General features: G+C 44.8%; 1 protein-coding gene across 1 annotated transcript; it reads right to left on the bottom strand.

Annotated features, from left to right (window-relative positions):
• Positions 1-7483: 7483 nt before the first annotated feature.
• Positions 7484-9988, bottom strand: LOC133885787 (cation/H(+) antiporter 19-like). Its single transcript, XM_062325534.1, has 2 exons — positions 9815-9988; positions 7484-9720 (listed from the first exon to the last, which is right to left on the bottom strand). The coding sequence occupies exons 1-2, from the start codon at positions 9971-9973 to the stop codon at positions 7528-7530; spliced, it is 2352 nt and encodes a 783-aa protein (XP_062181518.1). The 5' UTR covers positions 9974-9988; the 3' UTR covers positions 7484-7527.
• Positions 9989-25514: the final 15526 nt, after the last annotated feature.

Below are 25514 nucleotides of genomic sequence, written 5' to 3'. Positions count from 1 at the left end.
CCCTATATATATCATGATCATAATGAAGGGCGAATCGTTAAGATAAAGTAGCTAAATTGTATTAATGACTACGTATGAATTTGTTTTAGATGCAATTATAACTCACTTTTCTTATGGAAGCTTCAATTTGTAGTGTATGGTGGAAAATATTTTTATTATTGACCATATTGATTTTTGATTTTAGGTATATACAAAAATTAATTTTTGTATATAGCAAGTTCAAATTTAAATAAATATGTATTAGATATGCTAGATCAACTTAATGTTAATAAATATAGATAGTATAAACTCAATTAAAATCACTTGAGTAGCGTAGCATTTTATTCGGTCTACTTGGTGTAGGACATTGGTTCGAGTCTCTAATAGCCCGCGCGAAGTTAAAACAATTTTTTTTCACCCTGTGGCACCAACAGTGAAAGGGGTTTCACTACTGGTGGACATATTAGGCTGACAGTGAAACTACTTTCACTGCCAGTAGACTTATTAGGCTGGCAGTGAAACTAGTTTCACTGCCAGTAGTCCTATTGAGCCGGCAGTGAAGCTCCAAGTATATATTTTAATTAATTAGCAAGCTCCAATATAGAAACTTAGGTATGAACATATTTATTTTGATTTTTAATTGACTTAGAAAATTTAACCAGAAAATTTAGGTATATACAAAATGTAATTTTGCTATATAGCAAGTTCAAATTTAAATAAATATGTATTACAATTTTATGTCAACATAATATTAATATCTATAGATAGTACAAACTCTATCGAAATCACTTGAGTAGCGCAGCGGTTTGTTCAGTTTTACTTGGTGTAGGACTTGGGTTCAAGTCTCTACACGCGTGCGCGAAGCTAAAACAATTTTTTTGCACCCCGTGGTACCACCAGTGAAAGGGGTTCCAGTGCTGGTGGATATATTGGGCCGATAGTGAAATTACTTTCATGGCTAGTGCACTTATTGAGCCGGCAGTGAAAGTAGTTTCATTGCCTGTTGTCCTAGTGAGCCGACAGTGAAGGTACCATTTCACTACCGATGGTCATATTGAGCCGACAGTGAAAGTCCTCTCCTATAAAATAGCTTGACGCGCTGCGCTCTTTGACACTTAGAAAAATTTTCCCCTTCCCTATGCCGTCTGCCAAAATGCCTCCCGACACCGAGGAGCCCACGCCGCTGAAGGTTCAGGAGCCCGTGCCTGGTGTTGTGTCCTCCTTGACGCTGTCATCCTCCTCCCCGGCGCCATCGCCATCCTTTTGCCCGACACCATTCCCGTCCTTCTCGACGCCCAGCTCGCACACCCCACCGCTCAGACCTTGTCGTCTTGCAGGTAACGATTAGAGGAATGTTGGATTGCATGTTGGATTAGAGGCGTGTTGGATTAGAGGATTGTTACGGTAACGGGTCGATCATGAGGATCAAATTAGCTTGGAATGTTGGATTAGAGGAGGAGAGAAGAGGGGGTTCCAGTGGTGATTATTGGGGTAACTGAATTATCTTTCTTATTTTCTAGTTTATTGATGTGCTATGAAATGGTATGTTGTTGATGTTGTGATATTGCCAGGTGGATAGAGAGATTGGTTTATTTAGTTCTAAAGAGAATTAATGTGTCTAATAGAATCAATCATATGGCAATGTAAATCGATATTGTTAACTGAGAACATTGTTCCAAGTATAAAGGCGATTATGATCCTACTGTTAGATGGCAATGTCAATCGATATTGTTAGATGAGTAAATGATGAAAGGAGATAATTATCTCCATAATCTGATGCAATTGCTGCTAGGTATCTAAGGTTTACCTAAACAGTTTTCTTTTACATATTCGGAGAGAAAGTATTCTTCGCAAGTCAGCATTTATATGCCAGTCCTACTAGTTCAAAGAGCAGCTTCTCTCAAGACGAGCTGGGCGCCCTATCTGAGGTTGGCCCAAACAGTTTTCTTTTAGCCTAATAAGGCTAATAAGGCCATTTGCTAGTGCCAATGAGCCTAATAGTTTTTTTGCAAGAACATTCTTTGGTGTTAGGATAGTTTGTAGGATATCATTTTTGAATATTCTCTGAAATTTTGGACTGCAATGACATGGTATGTTGTTCATCGTGGTCGGCAAAGTGGAGTGTTCTCCAGTTGGGAGGAATGCCATGCACAAGTTAATGGATTCATAATTCTAGTTCTAGTTGTAATCATCATTATTTTACTATATAAGATGATGTGCCTTGTAAGATCAATGTGTCAATTGTCAGTACCCTTATGCATATTTTGCTACGTTAGATGTGACTTTTTTTGTTAAATGTGGTTCTAACATACTCAATTACAATATTGTATGTGTATGTATTCTATCTATCGACTCCTTCATGGTTATCTCACACTTTCGATAGCCTCTCTCCCTCCCTCGTTGGCTTTATCTATACCTCCCTCCTTTCTCAGCTCTCTATATGTATAGTACTCAACCACTCGCCATCATCGTATGCAGAAATTCTAGGAAGGAATGGCAGCACCAACCACCGATCCGGCCTAGGTGCCAGAAGGAGATGTAGTGCCACCGTCAAACATTGAAAAATGTAGCCTGAGCCACTACCTCAACCTGGAACAAATAAACGCCTGTGCAATCGATGAGGTAATTCATAAGTAGATGAATGCATCTCTTCAACATATTATCGTATATGTTCCCGATAGTTTTTTCGCATATGCTTGATGCTTGATGCTCCGGAGGGTCACGACAATGAGCAATCCTAGGCACGGTATCGTGTCTGAGGTCCCTTGAAGATGTCTACCGGGCGACTTGTGATCATGGAGGTCTCTCCAGTAGGGGAGCCAACTGCACCTGAGAGAGTTCTAGGGCTATACAAGTCAGTCTGTTGGATCGCTGTTAAGGACCACGTGCCCATCAGCTAGAGATTGTAGACTGGCGAACGAGGTGATTCGCATGTGGTTCCTGATTCAATCAAGAATGATATCTTGTGGCCTAAGATATTAGAGGAGTTCGACTTCCCTGAAGAGACAGATATGGAAGTAGTTAAGCGTAAGATGGTAATGATCATGGGCCTTTCATTTAAGAAGTGGAATGGCACACTGAACAGAACATATGTTCAGAAAGGTACAACACAAATTTTTTGCAAGTGGCTGCAACTGGAAGATCATTGGCAAGTCTTTGCGGAGTACAAATCCTCCGAAGAAGCACAGAGGTTGAGTGCGGTGAACAAAAAGAACTCAAAGAAGAACCTCTACCCCCACAAAATCGGCAGCCGTGGGTACGTGAGGAAAGAACGGCAATGGCAACAACAGCTAGATGAACTGCGAGAGAGATGTGTCACTCCTGAGACGGAGGGCTGGAGCGATCGATCGATGCGCTACCTTCTTGGAAGGGGTGCTTCTTACTTGTCTGATGAAAGCTTATGCTTTATGACCTCCAAAGACCAGAAAAGTGATGCAAACGCTTGCAAAAAAGCTTGCGGAAGCCCACGAGAAGTCTGTACAAGGCTCTTTCAAGCTAGACAGGGATAGGGACGAGCTCACTTTGGCCTTGGGAAACAAGGAGCACGATGGTTGCACACGAGGCGTTGGGGTGATGGGTTGGAAATATGGATCCCCAGGCGAAGTCGACAGTTACAAGAGCCAAAAGAGATCCCAAGTAGAGCGAGATGCAGAACGAGAGGCAGAAAAAGAGGCAGAACAAGCTAGGATGATGGAAATGCTTAAACAAGCGCTAAAAAAGGAGAGGGGACTTATAGATGAAAAAATAGCACAAGCAGTAGCACAAGTCATCATGTGTGAATGTGGCACCATTGTGAGCGAACAGGAACGACCGGCAACGTCTCCTAAGTTTGCGCGCTCCAACCCCGGTCATCATCGGAGTAGCTATGCGTCCACGGGAGTTCTGGGAGTTGACCCCATCACTTATCCCGTGGATCTTATCACAGCATGAATACCGTGTGAACTACACATTAGTGCTAGGAACCTTACCATCAAGGTGGCTTCCGGCGTGGCATATCCTCGTGGCTCCCATGAACATTTGCACGGACGTCCGGTACTGGAGGGCTACGACGCGGTCGAAGTAGATGAGGCAGTTGACTGGTACCACCATGTTGAAGTGGACTACCCCACAGAGGAGGAGGCGAACACTATAGTAGAGAACGAGCACACATTCATCGCCTGGAAGAAGGTCTATATAGTGTTTCTACCACGGACAGCTCCTGAGACTCTCTACTCTCCACTACATCCCGGGCCACCGTCGCCTCGTAGATCTCCCTCTCCTCAGCCATCTCCCAAAAGAAGCCCACGTCCTCAGCCATTGCCTCAAAGAAGTCCATCGCTCAAGAAGCCAGCACCATCAAGAAGCTAGCCATCAGCTTGGAAAAAAGATCAGGTTCTGCAACATCTAAGCAAACGACATCATCTAAGAAGTCGGTGGCATCTAAGAAGTTGGCGGAACCCAAATATGTCTATTCACTCACTACTGAGGAAACAAAAAGATTGTGGACGCCAGTGTCACGTCTCATTTCCATCCCCCACCACCTCCACCCAAGCCTATTGTGCCTGAAGATGCCTTGAATTTTTTCATGAAAATGGCTAAAGCTAAGCAGATAGGGTCGGCTTCAAGTAAGCCGCCGACTGACTATGAACGCATCAGCAAGATGCAGGCTAAGAGCAAACCAGGCCCAATCATTAAGGATGCTCCAAGCACTGCAAACTTCCTAGCTTCTTCTAGATTAACAGTAGAAGAACTAGCATGACTTACCGTGGGAGCCGATATATCAAAGTCGGATGTTATATGGCCGTTTGAGTTGGGTAAACCTTTGGTCAAACCAGATATAGAAAGAAACCTTACAACTCAAATGCGTCGATTACATCAATAGTACTTGGAGCAGTCCAGGCAATGTTTCCAGGCGTTCTCCGTGAGATACAAAGATGAATATTTTCTCAACGGGGACATCTTCTTGTGGTTGGGATTCTTGCACTTGTATGAACTATACAAGGAAGATACCTTTGATGTGGCTATAGTTAGAGCATGGACTCTGTAGTGACTTATGCATATAATTCATGTTACATGATCTTGCACCTTGAAATTGCATAGCTAACTTCTCTATTTTGTAGAATGGAGATCCAAGCATACGAATAAGACTTAGATAAGAAAGTAGGATTCATCGATCCAGGCCTTGTGAACCAGAAACATGTAACGAAAAATCCAAACTTCACCGATGCCTACTTATTGATGTGTCTGCTTCACCACCAATACTAGAAATTCATACTCTTACCCTACAGATATGAGTACATTTTTGTGCGCAAGGGCGTCCTCATCTTGTGGGCAACTCGGTTCTAGTACTAATTTGCTATGGTGACATATTCTGCAGTTTTCATTGGATCCTCTTAGTCATACACTTAGACTTGAGTAAGATCATTGTGTTGGACTCACAAAAGAGAGATCAGATGACTTGCCACCACCTCATTGACATGCTAAATAGGTTAACTCAATCATTTAATCTTCTCGATGATTGCATCTAAGTTTAATTGGTATTCATATTCAGGTATAGGGCGTACATAAGATACCGCAAGAAGACTGTTATCCACTTTCTATTCAGGAAAGAGTACGCTGTAAAAACCAACTTTCCAGTACACAATACATATTCATGTTTTGCATTTCCTACTGAATAAAAAGGGTCAATTCATTCCACTGACGAATTATTTCCTCTTGAAGTGTATGAGGCAGCCACCCGGCAACAATCTCTACACGTTTTATGTTCTTACTTTTATGCTCGCATTTAGCTTGGACGGAGATGCTGTTAGGTTCAATGACCTTGAGGTATGAAATAACATATCGATGCCTTCTTTTTAGTTTCTACACGTGTTCAAGGACTAATTCTTTCAATTCTTCAAACGCAGCGCTCCAAACTATGCACAGGCGTGTTACAACCTGTTGAAATATATGCCCATCAAAAACAGATGGCCGGGTTCTTATTGGAATATGTTATCAACTCAAACGGCGAGTTTCATGAACCGATCGTGCAGTCCATGCGTGAGAGAACTTCAAATGACACCTTACCTTCTAGCAGAGAGCATACGACAAGGAGGAAGGCTACCAAGGGGCTTGACAACATATTCTATTTTGACAATTGACACAATATTAATAAATGACATTACCTATTCCACGATTTGCTATCGGTGTATCAATGACATGTGGGATTAGGTTCCACTTGTCTTCCTCACAATAAATGTCATATCGTAGAACCATCACTTACTCAGTTGTAAATTGTAGATTTTTCCATTTATCAACGAATGATATGAATTACTATGTATGATGCGAATTTTGTATCATCGGATGACTCTTGGACACAATAGCCTTCCAACGATGATGTGAAGGAGGAGCATGAAGCATCGTCTCGTAAATGTGCCCAAGAGGCTAGCTTGTGAGTTGTGCACTACGGAGGAGCAAGAAGTAGTATCCCATAAACATGCTCAGGAGGAGGAGGACGAGAGAGTGGCCCGTTAGTGTGCTGTGGAGGAGGTCGAAGGCACAAAACCTAGAGGCGTTCAGGCATTAGACTTCGATATCTTTGATACGCCGGCAAGCCTAGAGCATAGGTGACTCTGCGGTCGACCAAGCGTTGCCGGGTCCTCCGTTCCACCACTATCAGCCTCCCAGGGTCCCTGGACATACTCACGCCATCAATCGTCAGTGCGGGGATGCGATCCTCATCGCGGGAGAGGTAGAGGGATACTGGACTGGCTCAACTCAACCGACTTTTCAGGGGGTGACTTGTAATATTTGTGTTATTGTTGATGCCTGACATGTAGTATGTGTTCATTACTATGTATTAATGAAGGTATTTTTATTATTAATTTACAGTAAATATATGTATCATTGTATGCATGTATTGATTGAGTTGAGAGAGAGACTACAGAGAGGACAGAGAGGAGGACCGCAGAGGGGGGAGAGGGAAAACATTACGGGCTCAAACCTTCGGCCGGCAGTGGTTCTAGAAAATCACTCCCAACCGAAGGATACAACCAGCAGTGATGCCAACTAATCACTGCCAGCCGAAGGATTCAGCCGGCAGTGATAACCCCCTTCAATGCCGGTCCACCGAGCCGGTAGCCGGTCCACCGAGCCGGTAGTGATAGTACCCGTTACCTACTGCCGGTTTTGGAGGTTTTAGAGGTGGCAGTGAAGGGGTTTTCTATAGTAGTGTTTATCGATAAAATGGACTGATGCCATATTTATTTTTTACTATAAATTAAATGAAGGCTAAAAATAAATTACTTGATTAGATGTTGCCCAAACAGATAGGAAAAATATTTCAGAGGATTCATAAGTTTTACGAGAATTCATATTTTGGGAACACCACGCTTTTATATTTGACTTGCATTTGTATTCCGAATCAAATGCCTTAGAAAAGGTACTGGTTTGGTTGGTTGAGCTGACACTCCAAAAAAATGGAATGCTCACCCTATATCTCCATCGAGTTACACCATTAACAGATTACGTAAAACGATGAATTAGTCACGCTATTTGTTCAATTCGTCGTTAATACTGAGCACGTACGCATCACCCGTCACGGAATTTCGTACCCCTGGAGCTGGGGCCCGGCGTGTCGACGTCCACCGCGATTTCGGCCACCTCCTCGACGAGGTCGTAGTGCTTCGCCGTCGGGTCGTACTGTTTCATCACCAGCACAGATGCCACCGTCGAGAACTCCGGCAGCGCCAGGTAGGTCCCCACCGGACCGAGCTCCGGGCAGTCCGTGCTCCGGTCAACCAGCGGCACACACGGCGTTCCCTGCCCCACCAGGAACAGGTTACACCGCCCTGCCGCCTTGATTGCCTCGACGACGTCCGCTTTCCCTCCCACCGCCTTCTCCTCGTACTGGACGGACTCGTTCCCGTCGGCCACCTTAGCGCGGAAGTCTTCGAGGAACGCGTCGTCAGTGGCGCGGTCGCTGGCGCCGGACTGCGTCAAGAAGCGTAGCACGCGGAGCGCAATGCCTGGGTGCTCGACCATGCGCATGCCATAGGCCAGGGCCTCGCGGTCGTCACGGCCACCGAAGAATATGACGGCGATATTGTAGGACACGTCGCTGGCAGCAACCTGCGAGGCGCCGCCCAGGCCGCGGTCAACGAGGATTGCGACGGAGCACGGCGCGTGGTGGAGCACCCGCTGGTTGATGTGCTGGTACTGGTCGCCGAGTGACTCCATATGGCCGTCCATCTGGTGGAGCTTGTGGAAGGGGAGCACGATGAGCGCCGCGCGCTTCTGGTGCGCGCTGGTGACGACGTCCTCGTGGATCGTGTGCATGTCGGAGATGGCCGTCATGGCGCGGATGGACACGTGACTCAGCTGCTGGTACGTCTCGAAGGCGACGACGAGCTGGTCGCCATCGCCGTCCCCGTTGCGCCGCTTGTTCCAGAACGGCATGCCGTTGCGCCGCGCCTTGTGGACCATGGAGATGGCGGACGACCGCTCGGAGAGCTCTACGAGGTGCATGGCGTAGACGGTGATACCGCGCTTACGTGTGCCACGTGACGACTCCATCAGGTTGATCATGGTGGGGATGTTGCGCGTGCTGTGGAAGCACGCCAGCATGCGGAGCTCGTCGTCGGGGTTTGCGCGCTGGACGGCGCGGTTCTTGTACGGCGCTCCCCGCCGCGCTGGCTTGTAAATGGCCATGACGACCGGCGTCGTGATGAAAGTGGTGATGAGCGCCATGAGCACGAGGATGGCGAAAGTCTCGTCGTTGAGGACATGCCGGTCCTTGCCGATGTTGAGAACAATGAGCTCCACGAGCCCCTTGGTGTTCATCAGGAACCCGAGCGTGAGCGCCTCACGCAACGGCACGCGCACGATAAGGGATGCGATCACCGTGCCGCCGATCTTACCGATGCAGGCCGTCCCAACGACGAGCGCCAGGAGCGCCCACGACTCGCCGCCCTTGATGGTCATTACGTTCGTCTTGAGGCCGCTGGACACGAAGTAGAGAGGCAGGAACAGGCCAGAGATGAGATCCTCCACCTTCTCCAGGAGGACCCCGGCGAAGGGTCCGTCCTTGGGCACGATGATGCCGACAATGAACGCGCCGAAGAGCGCGTGGATTCCAATGGTATCCGTGGCGAACCCGGCGGCGAGCACAATGGCCAGCGTCGCGCATATGTACAGCTCCTTCACGGGCTCACCTTCGGGGGATCGCCGAGCCATCCACGCGAGCACGGGCCGGAGCAAGAAGAATGCGGCGAGGACGAAGCCGGCTCCCGTCAGAAGCACCCATAACGATACAAGAGGCGAGCCAGTGCCGGATAGCGCGATGGCGAGGGCCAGAAGTATCCACGCGACGACGTCATTGACTGCGGCGGCAGACATGGCCATGCGCCCGAGGTCGGTGGTGAGCATCTTGAGCTCGGCCAGAATGCGCGCCAGGACGGGGAACGCGGTGATGGACAGCGCGACGCCCATGAAGACGAGGAACGGCCCCGTGGGGACACCGCGGGCGATGGTGTGCTGGAGGACGACGGAGGTGCCGATGCCTAGTATGAAGGGGAGGGAGATTCCAGCGACGGCAATGACGAGGGCGGTGCCGCCAGTTCGGCGGATGGCACGGAGGTCGAGCTCGAGGCCGACGAGGAAGAGGAAGTAGAGGAGGCCGATGTTGGCGAGGGTGTCCAGCACTGTCAGGCTCTGCTTCGGGAACACCGTGTTCAGGAACGCGCTGCTGCGGCCCAGCGCCGACGGGCCGAGCAGGATGCCACCCTGAAACAACGCAAAAAATAACCAGAACGAAATCAATGAACCGGTGCCATCAACAAATTGACGTGTCAAACGAACCGTGGCAACAACAACGCACGATGATCTCGGCGATGACGCGCGGCTGCCGCAGCGGACGGAGGAGGAAGGCGAGCACCCTGGTGAGCACGACGACGACGCATATCTGCAGGATGGCCAGCGGCAGCGCCGAGTGCAGCGGGTTCTCCCCCTGGAACACTCCGTCCGACGTCGCCTTCATCGGCTTCACGGCCGCAGCCGCACCTGCGTCCTCCATCGACCTACGTGTGTGTCCCCCCAATCCGTTGCTCCCTCCTTCCCACCCCGCCGGTCGTCTAGCCTATCACCACAGGGGAAGGAGCGATGGAGAGGAGGGCACATAGGAAGGAGAGTGGTATACCGTATGCACGTATCTATTTATTGCATGCTAGTATTTTTAGGCACAGGGAGAGAAAAAAAAAATTCTATACAGCAGTGCTACTACATACACCTCTGAAGCACTATCTGAATGATCATCATCTGTCCCTAATATAGATTTCAAAGTAGTGGACGAGATCAACTCATTATTTATCATAAGTATCAACTAATTAATATGCAGAATAATTTTCTATTTAAATAAGATCTACCGTTTTGAGATCTATGTTTGGAACAGGTGACAGCTATTTAGATGATGCTGCAAATGTTCTCCTCCTACCGCACTACTGGATCTGTATATATATATATATATATATTTTGGAGAGACGGCACTCACAAGGAAGATGGGAGTGCATTTCGACATCACTGTGGATGGCAGAGGGTTAGAGAGAGAAAGAGAACCATTTGGAGTTAAGCTGGGATCTCTCAAAGGCCATGAGTAGTGTGCATGGATGTGTTATTTTTAGGAGGGTACAGTAGGTGCTAATTCAGGAATGCTGTTCTCTTGTGATGCAACCACCATATGTTCCATGTTTCGCTAGCTACAAAGAAGGGCGGCAAATCACATGGTGGATGTTTTTCCACATACATTGTTTTTTATCACTACTCGAAAACCCCCTTAGATACACTTTATTTCATCTGTAAGGAAATGTAGAGGCGTTTTTATAAAAAGTGTTAGGAGGGTCACTGCATGGACCCTGTCAGAGTGTGTAGAGATGCATTTTAAACGTGTCTAATAGATATATGACATTTCATAGAGACGTTAAATACATGACTAAGCATATAGATATGTTTTTATAGATACATTCATATTAGGTGTCTATTAGTTTAGATACATTGTATAGTGGCACTTTGTTGCATGTTGAGAAATATTAAGACACTTTCGTAGATAGTTTATATTACACGTCTACTAATATAAACACGCTGTATATATTACCACAAAAACAATGATATTTGCCAAGTTTCTTTTGCATCTGGACCACCCCTATACCATCTTCTGTGTGAGGCACGTGCCTATGTGGTTCCTAGTAACTTCTCATCAACTTAGCTAATCAACTCAGCTCACAAAATGTTGACTAGAGTTAGATATGTATTACTTTTGACCTTTGTTCTTCGAACTTTTTGATAACTATTTGGATATCTAAATGACTTTAAATAAAAAATTTGTAAACTACAAATTTGTAAATCTCGTCAAGGGCTATAATTTTTATATAAATTATTTTTATTTGACTTCATATGTATACATTATGAATTCCGGAGATGTACAATACTAACATCAAGAAGTATCTATATTATATTTTATAACATCTCTAGATGCTAGTAACGGTTTGTTTGATACATTTTAAGATGTCTATAGATGCTAGTGACGATGAAAATGTTTCTAATACAGTGTCACTTTGAGGCATTCTTAATATCATGTCAAGAAGCATCTTTATGTGACTACTGAGGGTCCAAGCGTGTCTAATATCTTGTCACTGTGAGGTGTTCTCAATATCATATGAAGAAACATTTTAAGGTGGCTAATGATGATTGAATCATGTCTAATACTGTGTCATGTTGAGACATTCTCAATATTGTGTCAAAAGATGTCTTTAGGTGCCGATATATAGATGTTTATATAAGCGCTAATACTGAAGCATGAGGGTTTTTTTTTGGGGTGTATTGAACAAACCAGCACGAGAAAATACCAATTTGATTGAATAGAACAGAGTTTGTTTACAGCTAGTAGCCCTGTGAGGCTACAAGCTAGGCAGCCAAAAATAGCCAAAAAACAAAACAAGAGTTTACTGTCTTAAAATGGCTCGTAACGTGGGGAATTCCCACAAAATTTTACGGTGAAAGAAATTAAAACACCGTACCTGCCAAAGAACCAACCTTGAACTGACCAAAAACAAGGGGTGCGTACTTTGGTTGCGCGTGGTAGATGTTGTGCTAGTTTTGTATGCTTGTCTGGTATAAACTGTGCAAGTATATTGTAAGGTAACCAGCCTCGACTTTTGGTTCCATTTGTCTAGCTTTACTAGGAACACTCCCCCACCAGTCCCCCCCCCCCCCACCCATTTTGGATCAACTGGTGCTTCAAACTCCGAGTTGGACAGTAACTGTGTTAACTTTCACAAGCTAGTATATATTCTGTAAATTTACAGTACTAAAAAGTTCAACTTTTGTGGTCATTACTGCTATATTAATACGTATTTTATAACTACCAAGGTGGCCCGTTGCATGGCTATAATTACGTTCACGGACTTATAGAATGATAGGGTTGAGGTCATCTTCAACAGATATTTAAAAATTTATCCTTTATAATATTATTATAACATCCTCTAATATTATTATAGTATCTTATATTTTTTTTCATCTTCAACAGCTACCCTATTTCCTATCTTGTATTACTCTTCTCTTCTTTTCGACCTCACAGTCATACTCTATGAACAGTATTGAGAATTGCTATAGTAATCCGCAAATTTAGAGCACGTTCCCTCCCAGCCATATCCCTGTAGTAGGTGATACGGCACCTGTTGGAGACGGGTACGGGAGCCAAGGATCGGCAAAAGGACATTACAGTATCGAGCACAATGATATAGAGAAGGAATGCCAATCCTGTTGGAGCTAGCCTAACAAGAAGATTGAGTATTTTTACGGAGCAACTTTGGACTTGATCAAGCGTGCACATATTGGTTTTTGTAATGACAGTAGTAACATTCACTTAGAACAGGTATGTATAAGAGCAATAAATTTGAGAAAAGTTCGTTGGCCTTAACTATTCTTTTATGCTTCTCCTTTTTAGTTTATATGTAGTTGTAGAACTATTACAGGACAACCATGCTTTATTTTTCTTACATGGAAACTCACGATGAGTAGTATAAAACTCTTATATACGATTATTCTATATGTGTATAGATTTTCTAGGGTTTTTTTATTCTCAAAGCATATGAGTATATCCAGGAAAAAAGTTCCTAGACGTATGGAAACTGCTACGGGTTACAAACTGTCCCTTAAATGAGTAAGTCTATCCCTAAGTTTAAGAATGACGGAATCCTACTCGGAAAGGAGTCTCGATACTACATAACAACTCTCATATATATATATACGGAACCAGAGGACCCTACAGAGGACAAGTGACAAGACACAACAAGCCCAACAGAAGCAACAAGCGCTTAACGAACCTCAAGCCTTCTGCAATCACGATAATTATCAACATCTTGTTGAGACTACACACAAGGAGCCTTCGACTAGGTTTAAATCACATCGAGGCTAGCCAAGACCGCCCTTATAATATGTCTCGAAAATCAATACCATAAGACAGTATGCAGGGCTATTATCCTTCTGGAGGCCTAAACCTGTATACATTTCTATCTTTCGATGCATGATTCGGCAACAAGGAGTATGCCCTACTCTAATCACGTATTCGTAAGATCGGTTGTTTACTAATCATCGACAGTTGGCGCCATCCATAGGGATCATGACTAACGATGTTGAATCTTTGCCACGAAACATGTCTTTGACTCGACCCAAGTTTACACCAAGAACCGGCTACTGAGACAAGGGGTTCTATGACAACTTTGCCCTCTTGCCCGACAAGGAACCTATGGTCGATCGGATGGATCTAAGAGACAACTTCTCTGGTGACAAGTCTAGTGATGAGGTGAGTTGTTTCATGGATCAATGTACCAGATATTACGACATTGAGCTTGAGCTGCTCGATGACCAAGACGATCACGCAAGCAACATTCACCGCAAGTTGAGATCTTCCCCCATGATTTTTGATGACATGGATTGTCAAAGAATCTACCTAGAGGCATCCTCTGACTCCAAGTTCATGATGGATGTAGACTCCACATCTGGGAGAACATATGCCCGAGAAGTTTTCACCATCGGGGATGGAAGCACACTCCATCTAATATGGACGATAACCTAGCAAATCCACGAGATCTCATTGATCCGATCGGGGGAAACAATAATCAACCCCTACTAATGACAACGTCTCGTGACCAGAACCAAAACCCTACTGAGAACGCAGATCCTATAACTCTGTACCATTAGCAAAGTGCCTAACATTTTAGATCTAGGGCTGCTCAAAGACCCCTAAGTCTACAATATGTTCTTCAATAGTCTCCCATTACAGATCTATCTAGCTCCCGAGGGCTAGAACTAGCTCAACTTCATGGACTACCTTCTCAAGCAAGCTCAGGCATAGGCCAAGTCCTCTCATCAAGTAGCAACCGCTAATAGCTCTATCCAAGGAAAGTCCCGCACCACTCCTTCTCGTGAGGAGTCAGATCCAGAAAATGAAATCCCTAGAACCAAACTAGCTAGGAAGACGACTGAGGTCAGCACTATGGCAAGACTTCACAGATTCGAAACCATCCTATCTCGAACCTGCACGAAGTCCTCGATGAGAAAAGATGCTCAAGGACCTCCGAGGAACATCAACCTCTCCTCGGTGGCCTAAACAGAGGTCACCCCAGTGCCATAGTCATTTGAGTCGAGGTCACGACCGATCTTCGACTCCTGTAGGCATAGCTCCTGTGCCCACCCACGTCTCTCAAGGTGCCATCAATGGGTACCAGGCCTTCTTTGCAGATCTCTGGAGGGTTAATTATCTAGCTCGGCTTTGACCTGGGTCAATCAAGAGGCACAATGGGACTACCAATCCTGTTGAGTTCCTCCAAATCTACACTACGACTATCCAAGTGGTTGGGGGACGATAAGATTATGGCTAATTACTTCCCCACAACTCTTGAAGGGTCAGCAACGATTGGGCTAACCAACCTACCGCCGGGGTCGATCTACCCATGAGAGTAGCTCTGCAATTTACTTCGGGCAAACTTCCAAGGCATGTATGTTCACCTCGGCAAGAAAAATAACCCTTTCCATGTCATCTAGACTGAGAAAGAGACCCTACACGAGTTCATCCGACACTTCATGAACACCCAAAACACCGTCCCAAAGATAACCGACTTTGACGTCATCCAGGCATTCAGGTCATGACCCAGGGTTGTGAGTTAGCTCTAGCGACAACTTGGACCAACTGTCTCTTCAGAAGGAGAACAAGATTGTCGACCACATGTTTGGCAGCTCGACATCCTAAAAATCTAAAAGGCAGTACAAGACGGTGGCTTGGGAAGTGTTGGCAGCAATCCCCAAGCGTCGTCAGGTGGTCAAGTGGTCAAACATCGAGATCTCCTTTGACCAAGACGACTGCATGGATAATTTTGTACGGCCTAACCACTTCCTAATAGTGGTCAAGCCCATCATCAACAACTGCAAGGTCACCTGTGTGCTCATGGATGGAGGGAGTTCTCTAAACATCCTCTTTACATGTTCACTCGATGCAATATCGATCTCTCAATCTGCAATCAAACCAGTTACTCAGGCATTCCATAGCATAGTACCTGGATCTTTGGCCACGTCTATCGACCAGATAACACTTCCTATTACATTCGGGAAGCCCGATAATTTGTAAATAGAAAAAACTTCTATTCAACGTGGTTGATTTCAAGACGACGTACAATGCCATCTCAGGACAACCAACTGTAGCTAAATTCATGGTTGCTACGCACTACCCTTACCAGTGTGTGATTGAGGGGAGTTATCACCAACCGGGGCTGCACCAAAGCAGGTCTTCACTGCGACATGTGGAGCCTCAACATGGTAGTATAGTACCAACCCAACAAGGAGACAACAACTTGAGGCCCAAGGTAACAATGAAGTCGCACGACGACATCAAGATCGTTCCTCCGGAACTAGTAGAGCCATCCAAGATTGCCTAGGTCAGCTTCACTCTAGACTAGAAATAGGAACTCGAGCTCTTCACCTTCCTCTAGGCAAACACTGACATGTTCGCATGGCAACCGTCCTACATACCCGGTATCTCTAGGGAGGTGATTAAGCATAGTCTAGCTATCTGTCCTATTGCCAAGCCTATCAAGCAGAAGCTCCAGCGGTTCACACCTGACTGAAAAGAACTAATCAAGATATAGATCAAGAGGCTCTTCAAGGTAGGGTTCATCAGAGAAGTGGAGCACCCCGAGTAGATTACTAACCCTGTCATGGTTGACAAGTTAAATGGCAAGTGGTGCATGTGCGTGGACTTCACCGACCTCAACAAAGCCTACCTGAAGGACACCTTTCGTTTACCTAGAATAGATTAGATAGTTGACTCTACCTCTGGGTGTGATTATCTAAGCCTTCACAATGCTTATTCTGGTTATCACCAGCTTAATATGTGTCTTGAGGTTGAGGAGAAAACCAACTTCATAACCCCTTTCGGGGTATTTGGTTATGTAAAGGTGCTTTTAGGATTAATGAGAGCTAGCGTTACGTATCAATGCAGCATGCAAATAACTCTTCATGGCCAAATTGGCCAAAACATCGAAGCCTATGTCAATGACCTTGTATTCAAATCCAAGAGGAAGGAAGATCTTATCTCCGACGTACAAGAAACTTTCAACAATCTATGCAAGGACCGAGTTATGCTAAATCTAGAGAAGTGTGTGTTTGGAATCAACACGGGAAAGCTACTCAGGTACCTGGTATTACTTTGGGGAATCAAGTTCTATCCCAAAAAGATGAAGGCCATTGAAGAAATGCATCCCCTAGGTCAATACGAGAAGTTTGTAAACTAACCATGTGTAAGGCAGCTCTCAACCACTTTATCTCCTGACTCGGAGACCAGGGGCTTCCTTTTTTCATGTTACTATACCAACACGACAAGTTTAAGTGGTTGAAAGAGGCATTCTAAAATCTCAAAAGGTATCTTTTATCCCCCCTATGCTAGTCGCTCTCAATGCATAAGAGGAACTCTTGCTCTACATAGCAGCTAAACAATAGGCTGTGAGTGCAGTATTGTTGGTGGAAAGGGAAGTGCCTGACAAGCAAGAGAAGAGCCAAAGACCGATATACTACATCAGCAAAGTACTCCATGATCCTAAGGAGCGCTACCCGCAAGTACAGAAGGTGCTATATATGATATTGATGGTCTCTCCCAAGCTAAGACACTATTTTCAGGCTCATAAGATCATCATACCATCAATCTTCCAACTCAGAGAGATCCTTCACAACAGAGATGCCATTGGACGAATCGCTAAGTCGGTTGTTGAGCTTGGGCAATTCAACTTCGCTTTGTCCCTCGCATCGCAATCAAGTCGCATGTACTTGCTGACTTCATTGCTAAATGGACAAAACTTGATCAATCCTAGGACAACCACAGTGACATGCCCGACATATGGACTCTCTACTTCGACAGGTTGCTAGTGCTCCAGGGCTCGAGGGCTAGGATAATCCTAATCTTTGCCACTAACAATGTGGTCAAGTATGAAGGTCTGTTCGCTGATCTTCGAGTAGCTTTTGCGCTTGGTATCTGGCGCTTTCTCATGAAAGGGGATTCATAGTTGGTGGTGAAGCAAGTTAGCAAGAAGTATCAAATCTCAGACAAAACAATGGCAGCATACCTTGTGGATGTGAGGAAGCTGGAAAATAAATTCAGAATCTTCACAGAAAGACTCTCGAAGCCGTCCGTAAAATCTACAAATAACACGACCAAAGGAGTGGTGGTTCACGAGACCTATAACCAACTAGGAGGCTCCCCAAGATTCGACGCTCCAAAAGAAGTCATGGGGGAACTCATGGTTGCAGTCATATATGAGGATATGTGGATGGATCCAATCCATAAGTTTCTTCAAGATTGAGTTATACCCAAGGACGAGTCATTATTTGAGCAAATTTCCATCGAGCCAGGATGTATACCCTAGTAGACGGTGTCCTCTAAGGGGTATCTCTCGAAAACAGGGTAAAGAACTGCTCGAAAAAATACGTAAAGGGGTATGCAGAGCTCAAGCTTAGTTCAGAACCCTATCCGGAAAGGCCTTCAAACAAAGTTTTTACTGGCCTACGGCTCTCCTTAATGAATCATGATGGTCAAAAAAGATGTCAAGTGCCAATTCCATAGCAGGCACGTGCACCAACCCTCCCAAGCCTTACAGACGATCCCCTTGTCATAGCCATTCATGACATGAGGCCTGAATATTTTAGAGCCCTTCCCGGTAGCGTCTAGGGGCTTCAAGTTCCTTTCACCACAATAAATACCTTCACCAAGTGGATTAAAGCTAAGCAAGTCAGAAGAATCACCTCGGAAGAAGCCAAGAAGTTTATCATGAAGAGCATCATGACAAGGTTCAACATCCCGAGTAGGATCATCGGTGGATCATCCACAGAGCAGCGGACAAGTCGAGTGGGCCAACGGCTTCGTGCTACAAGGAATCAAGACCCGTGTCTTCAACCGCTTATTTTCCTACTCTAAAGCATGGGCATCTGAGTTGCCTAATGTATTTTGGGCACTCCGAACAACATCCAGTAGGGCAATAGTTGAAATACCTTTCTTCCTAGTCTATGGGGTCGAAGTCATGTTTCCCTGTGAACTAAAGATTAAATCTCCCCTTTTGAGTTATATGTCGATAAGGATGAAACCCTCAAAAGAAAGGATGACTTTAACAACATCGAGGAAAAGAGCACTCAAGTGCTGATACGATTGGCACAATATCAATAAGCTCGCAGGCGCTACTACGACCAGAATGTTCGAAAGCGAACCCTACAACCTAAGGATCTGGTTCTACAACTTGCTCAAAACCAACATAATAGCAATAAGCTATCCCCGAAGTGGGAGGGTAGAGTCCTTACATGGTGGTTCAATCCAATCGTCATGGGTCGTATAGGTTAGCGATTAAAGATGGCCGGCTTCATAAGTTCTATGTGTAAGTACTAAAAGTAAATCTGTATCAATAAAGATCATATTGCTCATGAAGTTGCATGAATTTTTTTTTGTCCTTATCTGTTTCCCTTACACCTCAATGTCTAGCCCTTGGAAAACAGGGTAAGCCGCTAACTAGGTATCTCTACCCACGAGCGCACTTGGGCATGCCCAGACAATGGTAATACAGGGGTAACCCCAAGTTACGAAAAGTCATCTATGACTAAGGTGAAATCTGAATTTTTACTTCTTTACCTAGATTATCCTGGCCGGGTATCCAATATCATCTAGTTTGTAGTTTATTTTACATCTTTTGTGCATGCAACTAGTCAAGGGCTTAACAGGCACATGTTACTAAAAGCTAAAAATAGCATATTGTGCATACACCAAAGAGGATTTATTTGAGAAGTGATGGTGTTCTAAGTCGTGACCTTGGGGTTGTGAAAAGTTTCCTTATCGTGTCCATGAGGGCCTGAAGGCCATGGTGCTTTCCACTGAAGTTAGACCTAAGGCTAACCATAACATGCAACCCGAGTAGTGGCGGATGTCGCCTGAACTAATCGGAGGGAAAACATTAAATGCTAAACATGGTAAGTTGTCGGATGCCTTCGGTATCTCACACCTATGAAGCTCCCATCTCATATATAGGCATTTCAAATAAATATCTTAGTTATTAAAAAAATGAGTTCTCATTACATAATGCAGGAAATAATATATCCTCAGGGGACAACATAAAAGTAATCCCATCTACGTACTCCTTCATCGGCTCATACATCATATCCTCCAGCTGGTTCACCTCATCGTCAATTTCCTTAGGGAAGTCTCCTTGGAGGATGTTGGTGTCGATCTCTGGGTAGTGCGACTTTAGGATCGCCAGTACCTGGGCAACTGCTTCTTCCGCGCCTCTCTAGGCTTGGCTCAAAATGTGTCCTGCCACCACTGGCTGAAAACCATTGAAGGCCTTGTAAAGTTACCTCACCTAGCTTGCCAACCCGGTGATGCTACATCCTCTAAGGGCTTCACCTGAAGTCTGACTCCATTGAGGGCATAACAGGTCCAAAGCCAAGGCAAGGTGCTGCTAGATAGAGCTCATCTGGATCCCCTCTTGGGCCAAGGCGTACCGGGTGTCGGATAGCTCTACAAGTGATGACACTCAGCTCAAAAATAGATAATATAGTATGACAAGACTTCTACTATGTATGCAAAGCTTACCCGAAGACTTGGTGACCAACTCAGATCGCATTTCCTCCTTAGCAAGCTGGAGATCCTTCTTTGCCAGTTGACGGTCCTTCCCAATGATCAGCTTGGCCAACTGCCGCTCCTTCTAAACTCATGCTCGACCAGCTATGTCCTTAGCTGCTGGTTCTTCGAGCGAAGGGTAGCTGATGAAGTAGTTGGCCACTCTCCCATTACTGTCATCATCGCCAGAGGGGAAAGGCAAAGAGGAGTCCTTGGCATCTTCCTTCTTATTCTCCTCCTCCTCTAAGGCCTCCTCCTAGCGCATCTCTTCCTCTAAAAGATCCTAGTCCACCTGGTGTGCGGTCAAGGGATCGACAGATGGAACTCCAATTGGTTGCTAGATCCCAGCGGTAGTGGGGCCACCGACTACCTCCTCTTTCATCGTCTCTTCGTCAGAAGAGATGGCGACAAGATTGATGCAAGAGTCTGACTGCTCTGGTGAAGGAGGTGAGGTTGGCAGAGGTGACGGGGGCAAAGGTCCCAATAGAGATGCCAGGGGTTGTCCTAGTGCTAGAGTCCTAATCCCCACATCTCTAGAGCTACAGGAGGATGAGGATGCCATGGTCAAAAACAAAGGTGGAAGCAAAGGCCTTTGGAAGGCATCGCCTGCGACCTTGGGCTTATAAAGACTTCCAAGCCATGAGACAGCCACAACCTTTCATTTCTAGGCACCGTATGGTGGGTCTGATTACTTAATTAGTCTCGGTATCCAAAGAATCTACTAGAGGTCAAATCAAGTCAAATTCTACTCAGAGGCTATGCATGACAAAGAGGTGCTTGATGATTCTCTGACTAGCTCGATAAAATTTCTGATTACATCTTGGGGTCACAATTTTTTGTGCTAGCATCTCATCACATTTAATGCTTGAAATATCTTTCAATGCATGCAGAAGAAGTTGGAACTAAATCCCAGAGAAACTGGCATGCTAACTCGATGGGTGCACACAGTTGTCAAACGTCATCATGATCTTTTGCCAAGAAAAGATTCTTTTCATTACTACATGAAATTTCTACTGTGATGGTTTAAATTTTAAAAACTATCAAGCAAGGAATCGCTTCTCCCCGTCCTTCTGAAAGGTTGGGATGATATTTCTAGGTTGACCTTGAATTTTTACTCCGATGAAATACCTACTCGGAGGATTATGCAGCCACCCGAAGGTGTTTAAAATCCTGATTAGATGACATGGGGACTTTCGGATACCCGGCTAGATGTACATCCTATCCGGGGACCCGAGTTATCACTCGAAAAAATAATTTGTCAAGATTCCCCCTTGACTGGGCAAAGTTTTTTATCTATCGCATCCTCATTTCATATAATGATGGAGGGCTTGACGATGAGTAGTATAAAACTACCGTATATGATTATCTTACACGCGTACTAATCTCCTAGGATTTCCTAAATTCTCAAAGTATATATGTACATTCGGGAAAGGAGTCCCTAGATGTATGGAAACTGTCTGTGGGTTCCAAGGTGTCTCTTAAACGAAGAAGTTTATCCCTAAGTTTAAGAATGATGGAATGCTACTCGGAAAAGAGTCCATATGCTACACGACAACTGCTATATATATACGAAACCATAATACACCGCGGAGGACAAGTCACAAGACACAACAAGCCCAATAGAAACAACAAGCGCTCAACGAGTCTCAAGCTTTCTGCAATCACAATCTACATACATCAACATCTTGCTGAGACTATACACGAGGAGTCTTTGACTGGTTTTATATTACATCTAGGCTAGCCAAGACCACCCCACCCTTATAATATTATCTTGAAGATTAATATCAGAACACATAATATATGATTATTATCCTTTAGAAGACTTGAACCTTTATAAGTATGTCTTCTTGTGCATGATTCGGCAAGAGGGATTATTCCTACTCTAATCATGTATTCGTAAAATCGATGATTTACTAATCGTTGACAAAAACTATATTAGTTAATTTGTAAAAGATTATATTAATTCTTAATTTTTTTAGCGATGATATTCTAAATTTGTTAAGTTACATAATTCATAACATTTGTATTTGTTTAAGTATTATTTGCACAAATACAATTTGTCCCTTGTTTGGATCACGGTAACTAATCGCAAGACTTCTTCAAAAGAGCTAAATTGGAGCGGGATTATTACTAATTTAAATTGAATCATAATTAACTCAGTGTAATTATGCTGTAATCATATACTGCTTGTTCTCGTGGACATTAGATTGTTCGCTGACATGCTTGCTGTGAACTGCATACTAGCCCTTGGCAACATTGTCGAACTTGCTGTCTGTCTCGCGTCCACACACACCCACAACACCTGCTGACATTTTGCACGCGTCGAAGAACGTCTTGGACACGAACAGGTGCCCGTAGTCGATCTGACACGCCAATTCTGAATGTCATTTCCGCGCTATTCCTCTGCCAGCATGAAGGTGCCCACCTCATCATCGTACCGCCCATCATGTAGTTGGCCTTCTCGCGAGCTTGAGCACATACTTACCCCGGGGCAGCTGTTGAACGATGTGTCGAGCCACCATTAATTTACATCTTGATCCAAACCAGCGTTGCGTGATTGAGGATATTATCTATCATCACCTCGTTGGTTGCCTGTTATGACCTGAATGCCGGAGCAACGTAACCCTTGGCAACGTCGTCGGACTGGTCGTCTGTCTTATCGACCCATACCAACACCACCTTTCGATTTTTGCACGCGTCGAAGAACGACTAGACCCGAACAGGTGCCCGTGGTTGATCCGGTGCCAATTCATGAAAGACTAGCACGAAGGTGTCCGCCTCGTCATCATACCGTCCGACCATGTAGTAGTCCTCGTCAGCCTTCTTGCTGAGCTTGAGATCGTGCCTAGTACGTACTCATCGTCGTACCCTTCACACAAGTCAGCCTCCTCCTGCTTTGCAGTGCGCGACCACTGTTGATCCGAGGTTCCTGTGATAAATCTCGGTCGCACTGGCCTCATCACCGTATCGATGATCTGGGTAACCCGTGTACAAATAGCCAACCTCCTCCAGCTCTGGTGCGTGATTACAATGCGAGCCTTCCTTCCTTTCCTTTCCCCTTCAGTTCATGAACCCACACGGTTAGCTTTTTAATTATTTGACGTTTCTGTTAGACTATATGTGTGCGACACCTGAACAGTGGCATGCACGGCAGTGCATGCATCTGTGTAGCTCACTTTCAAAGCTAGCAACAAATCCGGAGAACACGTCTGCAGGAGCGCCAGCGCCGGGCTCCAAAGATCACCTACTATACACATAATCATCAATGTCGGCTCAAAATCGGCATTAATTACTCGATACTGATAGTCCGTGAATTTTAGTACCAGTTTATAAACCGGTACTGATAGTCTAAGTATCAATATCAGTACTTCTTTGTTATAAACCGGCACTGATATAACAAAGAACTGACATTGATACTCACAGTACCGGTTTTTTGTCATGAGACGATAGAGTTGCCACTTTTCAGAAAATAAAAAAAAGAAAAATCTACTGAAAACAAGCTGGCTCCATGCATTGAGCCGGAGCCACCTTCATTCTCATCATCTCACAACAGTGAATATTACAATAATCTCACAGAGTACGAATACACAGCCACCGGTGCAAAAGAGAGACCTCACTATGGCGATGATCACAAACACAAATCAGATGCACAGACTAAATCTGATTATCAAAAACACAAATCATATGCACAGAACAAATATATGCAACAACTCAATCTCGATTTATTCAATTAAAAAAATATAAAGCAAAATTGCCTATGAATTGGGAAAATGTGGCAATACAGACGGAGTTCATTTTGACATATATATGGTGTTTACTATTTCGACACATAAAACAGAGCTAGAGAGGGAGAGAGATTGGTGCTCACAATGAACATAATATAGCTGCCTTCTCAGGACTGAGAGGAATAAGGAATTAAAGGAGCATGAAAGGATCGAATAGCTCAAGAGGAAGGGTGAATTGGACTCTAATTAAAAACTACTTCTATCGAATTCTATAACAATTAACAACCTTAGACTAGATGGAAAGAAATACAACTACATGATAAAGCAAGTAATCAAGCAAGCTAAAACACAAAGTAAATGCGGAATTTGAAAGCATGCAAGAAAGTAAATACTCAAAGTAAATGTGGGAAAGAAAAGAGATGGACAAGAAGGCACCGATTGTTTTTCGAGGTATCGAGGAGTTGGCACTCCCCCTAGTCCTCATTGGAGTATCCACAAAGGATATTGCTCTCCCTTGAGCCACCACGACTCAAGTGCTCCCTCATGATTGCTAATCTCTATTTTCGGATTAGTGGGCATTAAACTAAGTACATCGCTCTTCTTGGGGTTCCCACAAAAACTCCAAGAGCTCACTAAGACACCTCTAATCACTAAAGGCTGACTAGGTGTTGCCAACCACCAAGAGTAACAAACCAATAGCTTCACTTGACCAAGATTAAGCTTAGACTACGGCTAGATGTAAACTTGCTACTCTCTATGCACTAATGATGTTCTTAATCTTCAATTAAGAACTTTGCAAATTACTCTAGTACACTCTTGCTTCTTTATGACACACACAGTGTATAGGATCCTCTGGGTTCGCAAAAGCTAGAAGTGGCACCAAGTGAGTGGGTATTTATAGGCTAGATGTCCAAATCTAGCCATTGTCTAACCACCCACGTTTCTTGTGAACACGAGATGATACGGTGTACACCTTCTCACACACACACACACTGGACCATCCGGTGTGTACATTTTTCAAAGCCCGTGCACTGCCAACTGTCATTAGCCATTACTACTGAGAAATGCTCTGACGCTTCTCTGTCCACACACATTCGACCATCCGGTGAGTAACAACTTCACTAAGTTGAAAACAAATATCCTGGAAAATACTCCGGTGCTTCATACTAGTGAACACCGGACCATCCGGTGTATTCAATTCCATCCTCCTAAACATGGCCAAATGGGCCATTCGGGTCGGCCCGGCTAAAAACCCGGCCCGAATGGCCCATCTACTGTAGCGGGCCGTGCCGTGTCGGCTCGCGTGCCTCCCCCTAGGCCCACGGCACGGCCCGTCGGTGACCGTGCCGTGCCGGGCCGGCCCGGGCACGATTTTGGCCCGACGGCCCGATCGGCCCGACGGGCCGAAATAGATAAAAAAATATATAGAAAATGAAAATATATATAAAAAATATATAGAAAATAGATAAAAATATAAATAAAAATATAAAAATAGATAAAAATAGCTACAAAATTAAAAATATATATAAAAAATAGAAAATAACCTGGCATTTGCGTGCCGGGCCGGATCGTGCCGGGCCGTGCCGACTTGGGCTGGGCCGTGCCTGTGCCGGCCCGTCCCGTCGGTGATCAGGCCGTGCCGTGCCTGGGCCGTG

The sequence above is a fragment of the Phragmites australis genome, chromosome 11, assembly GCF_958298935.1.
Source record: "Phragmites australis chromosome 11, lpPhrAust1.1, whole genome shotgun sequence".
Classification (NCBI taxonomy): domain Eukaryota; kingdom Viridiplantae; phylum Streptophyta; class Magnoliopsida; order Poales; family Poaceae; genus Phragmites; species Phragmites australis.
The sequence above is the reverse complement of the archived record's forward strand: the minus strand, read 5'-3'. Positions and strand labels throughout refer to the sequence as shown.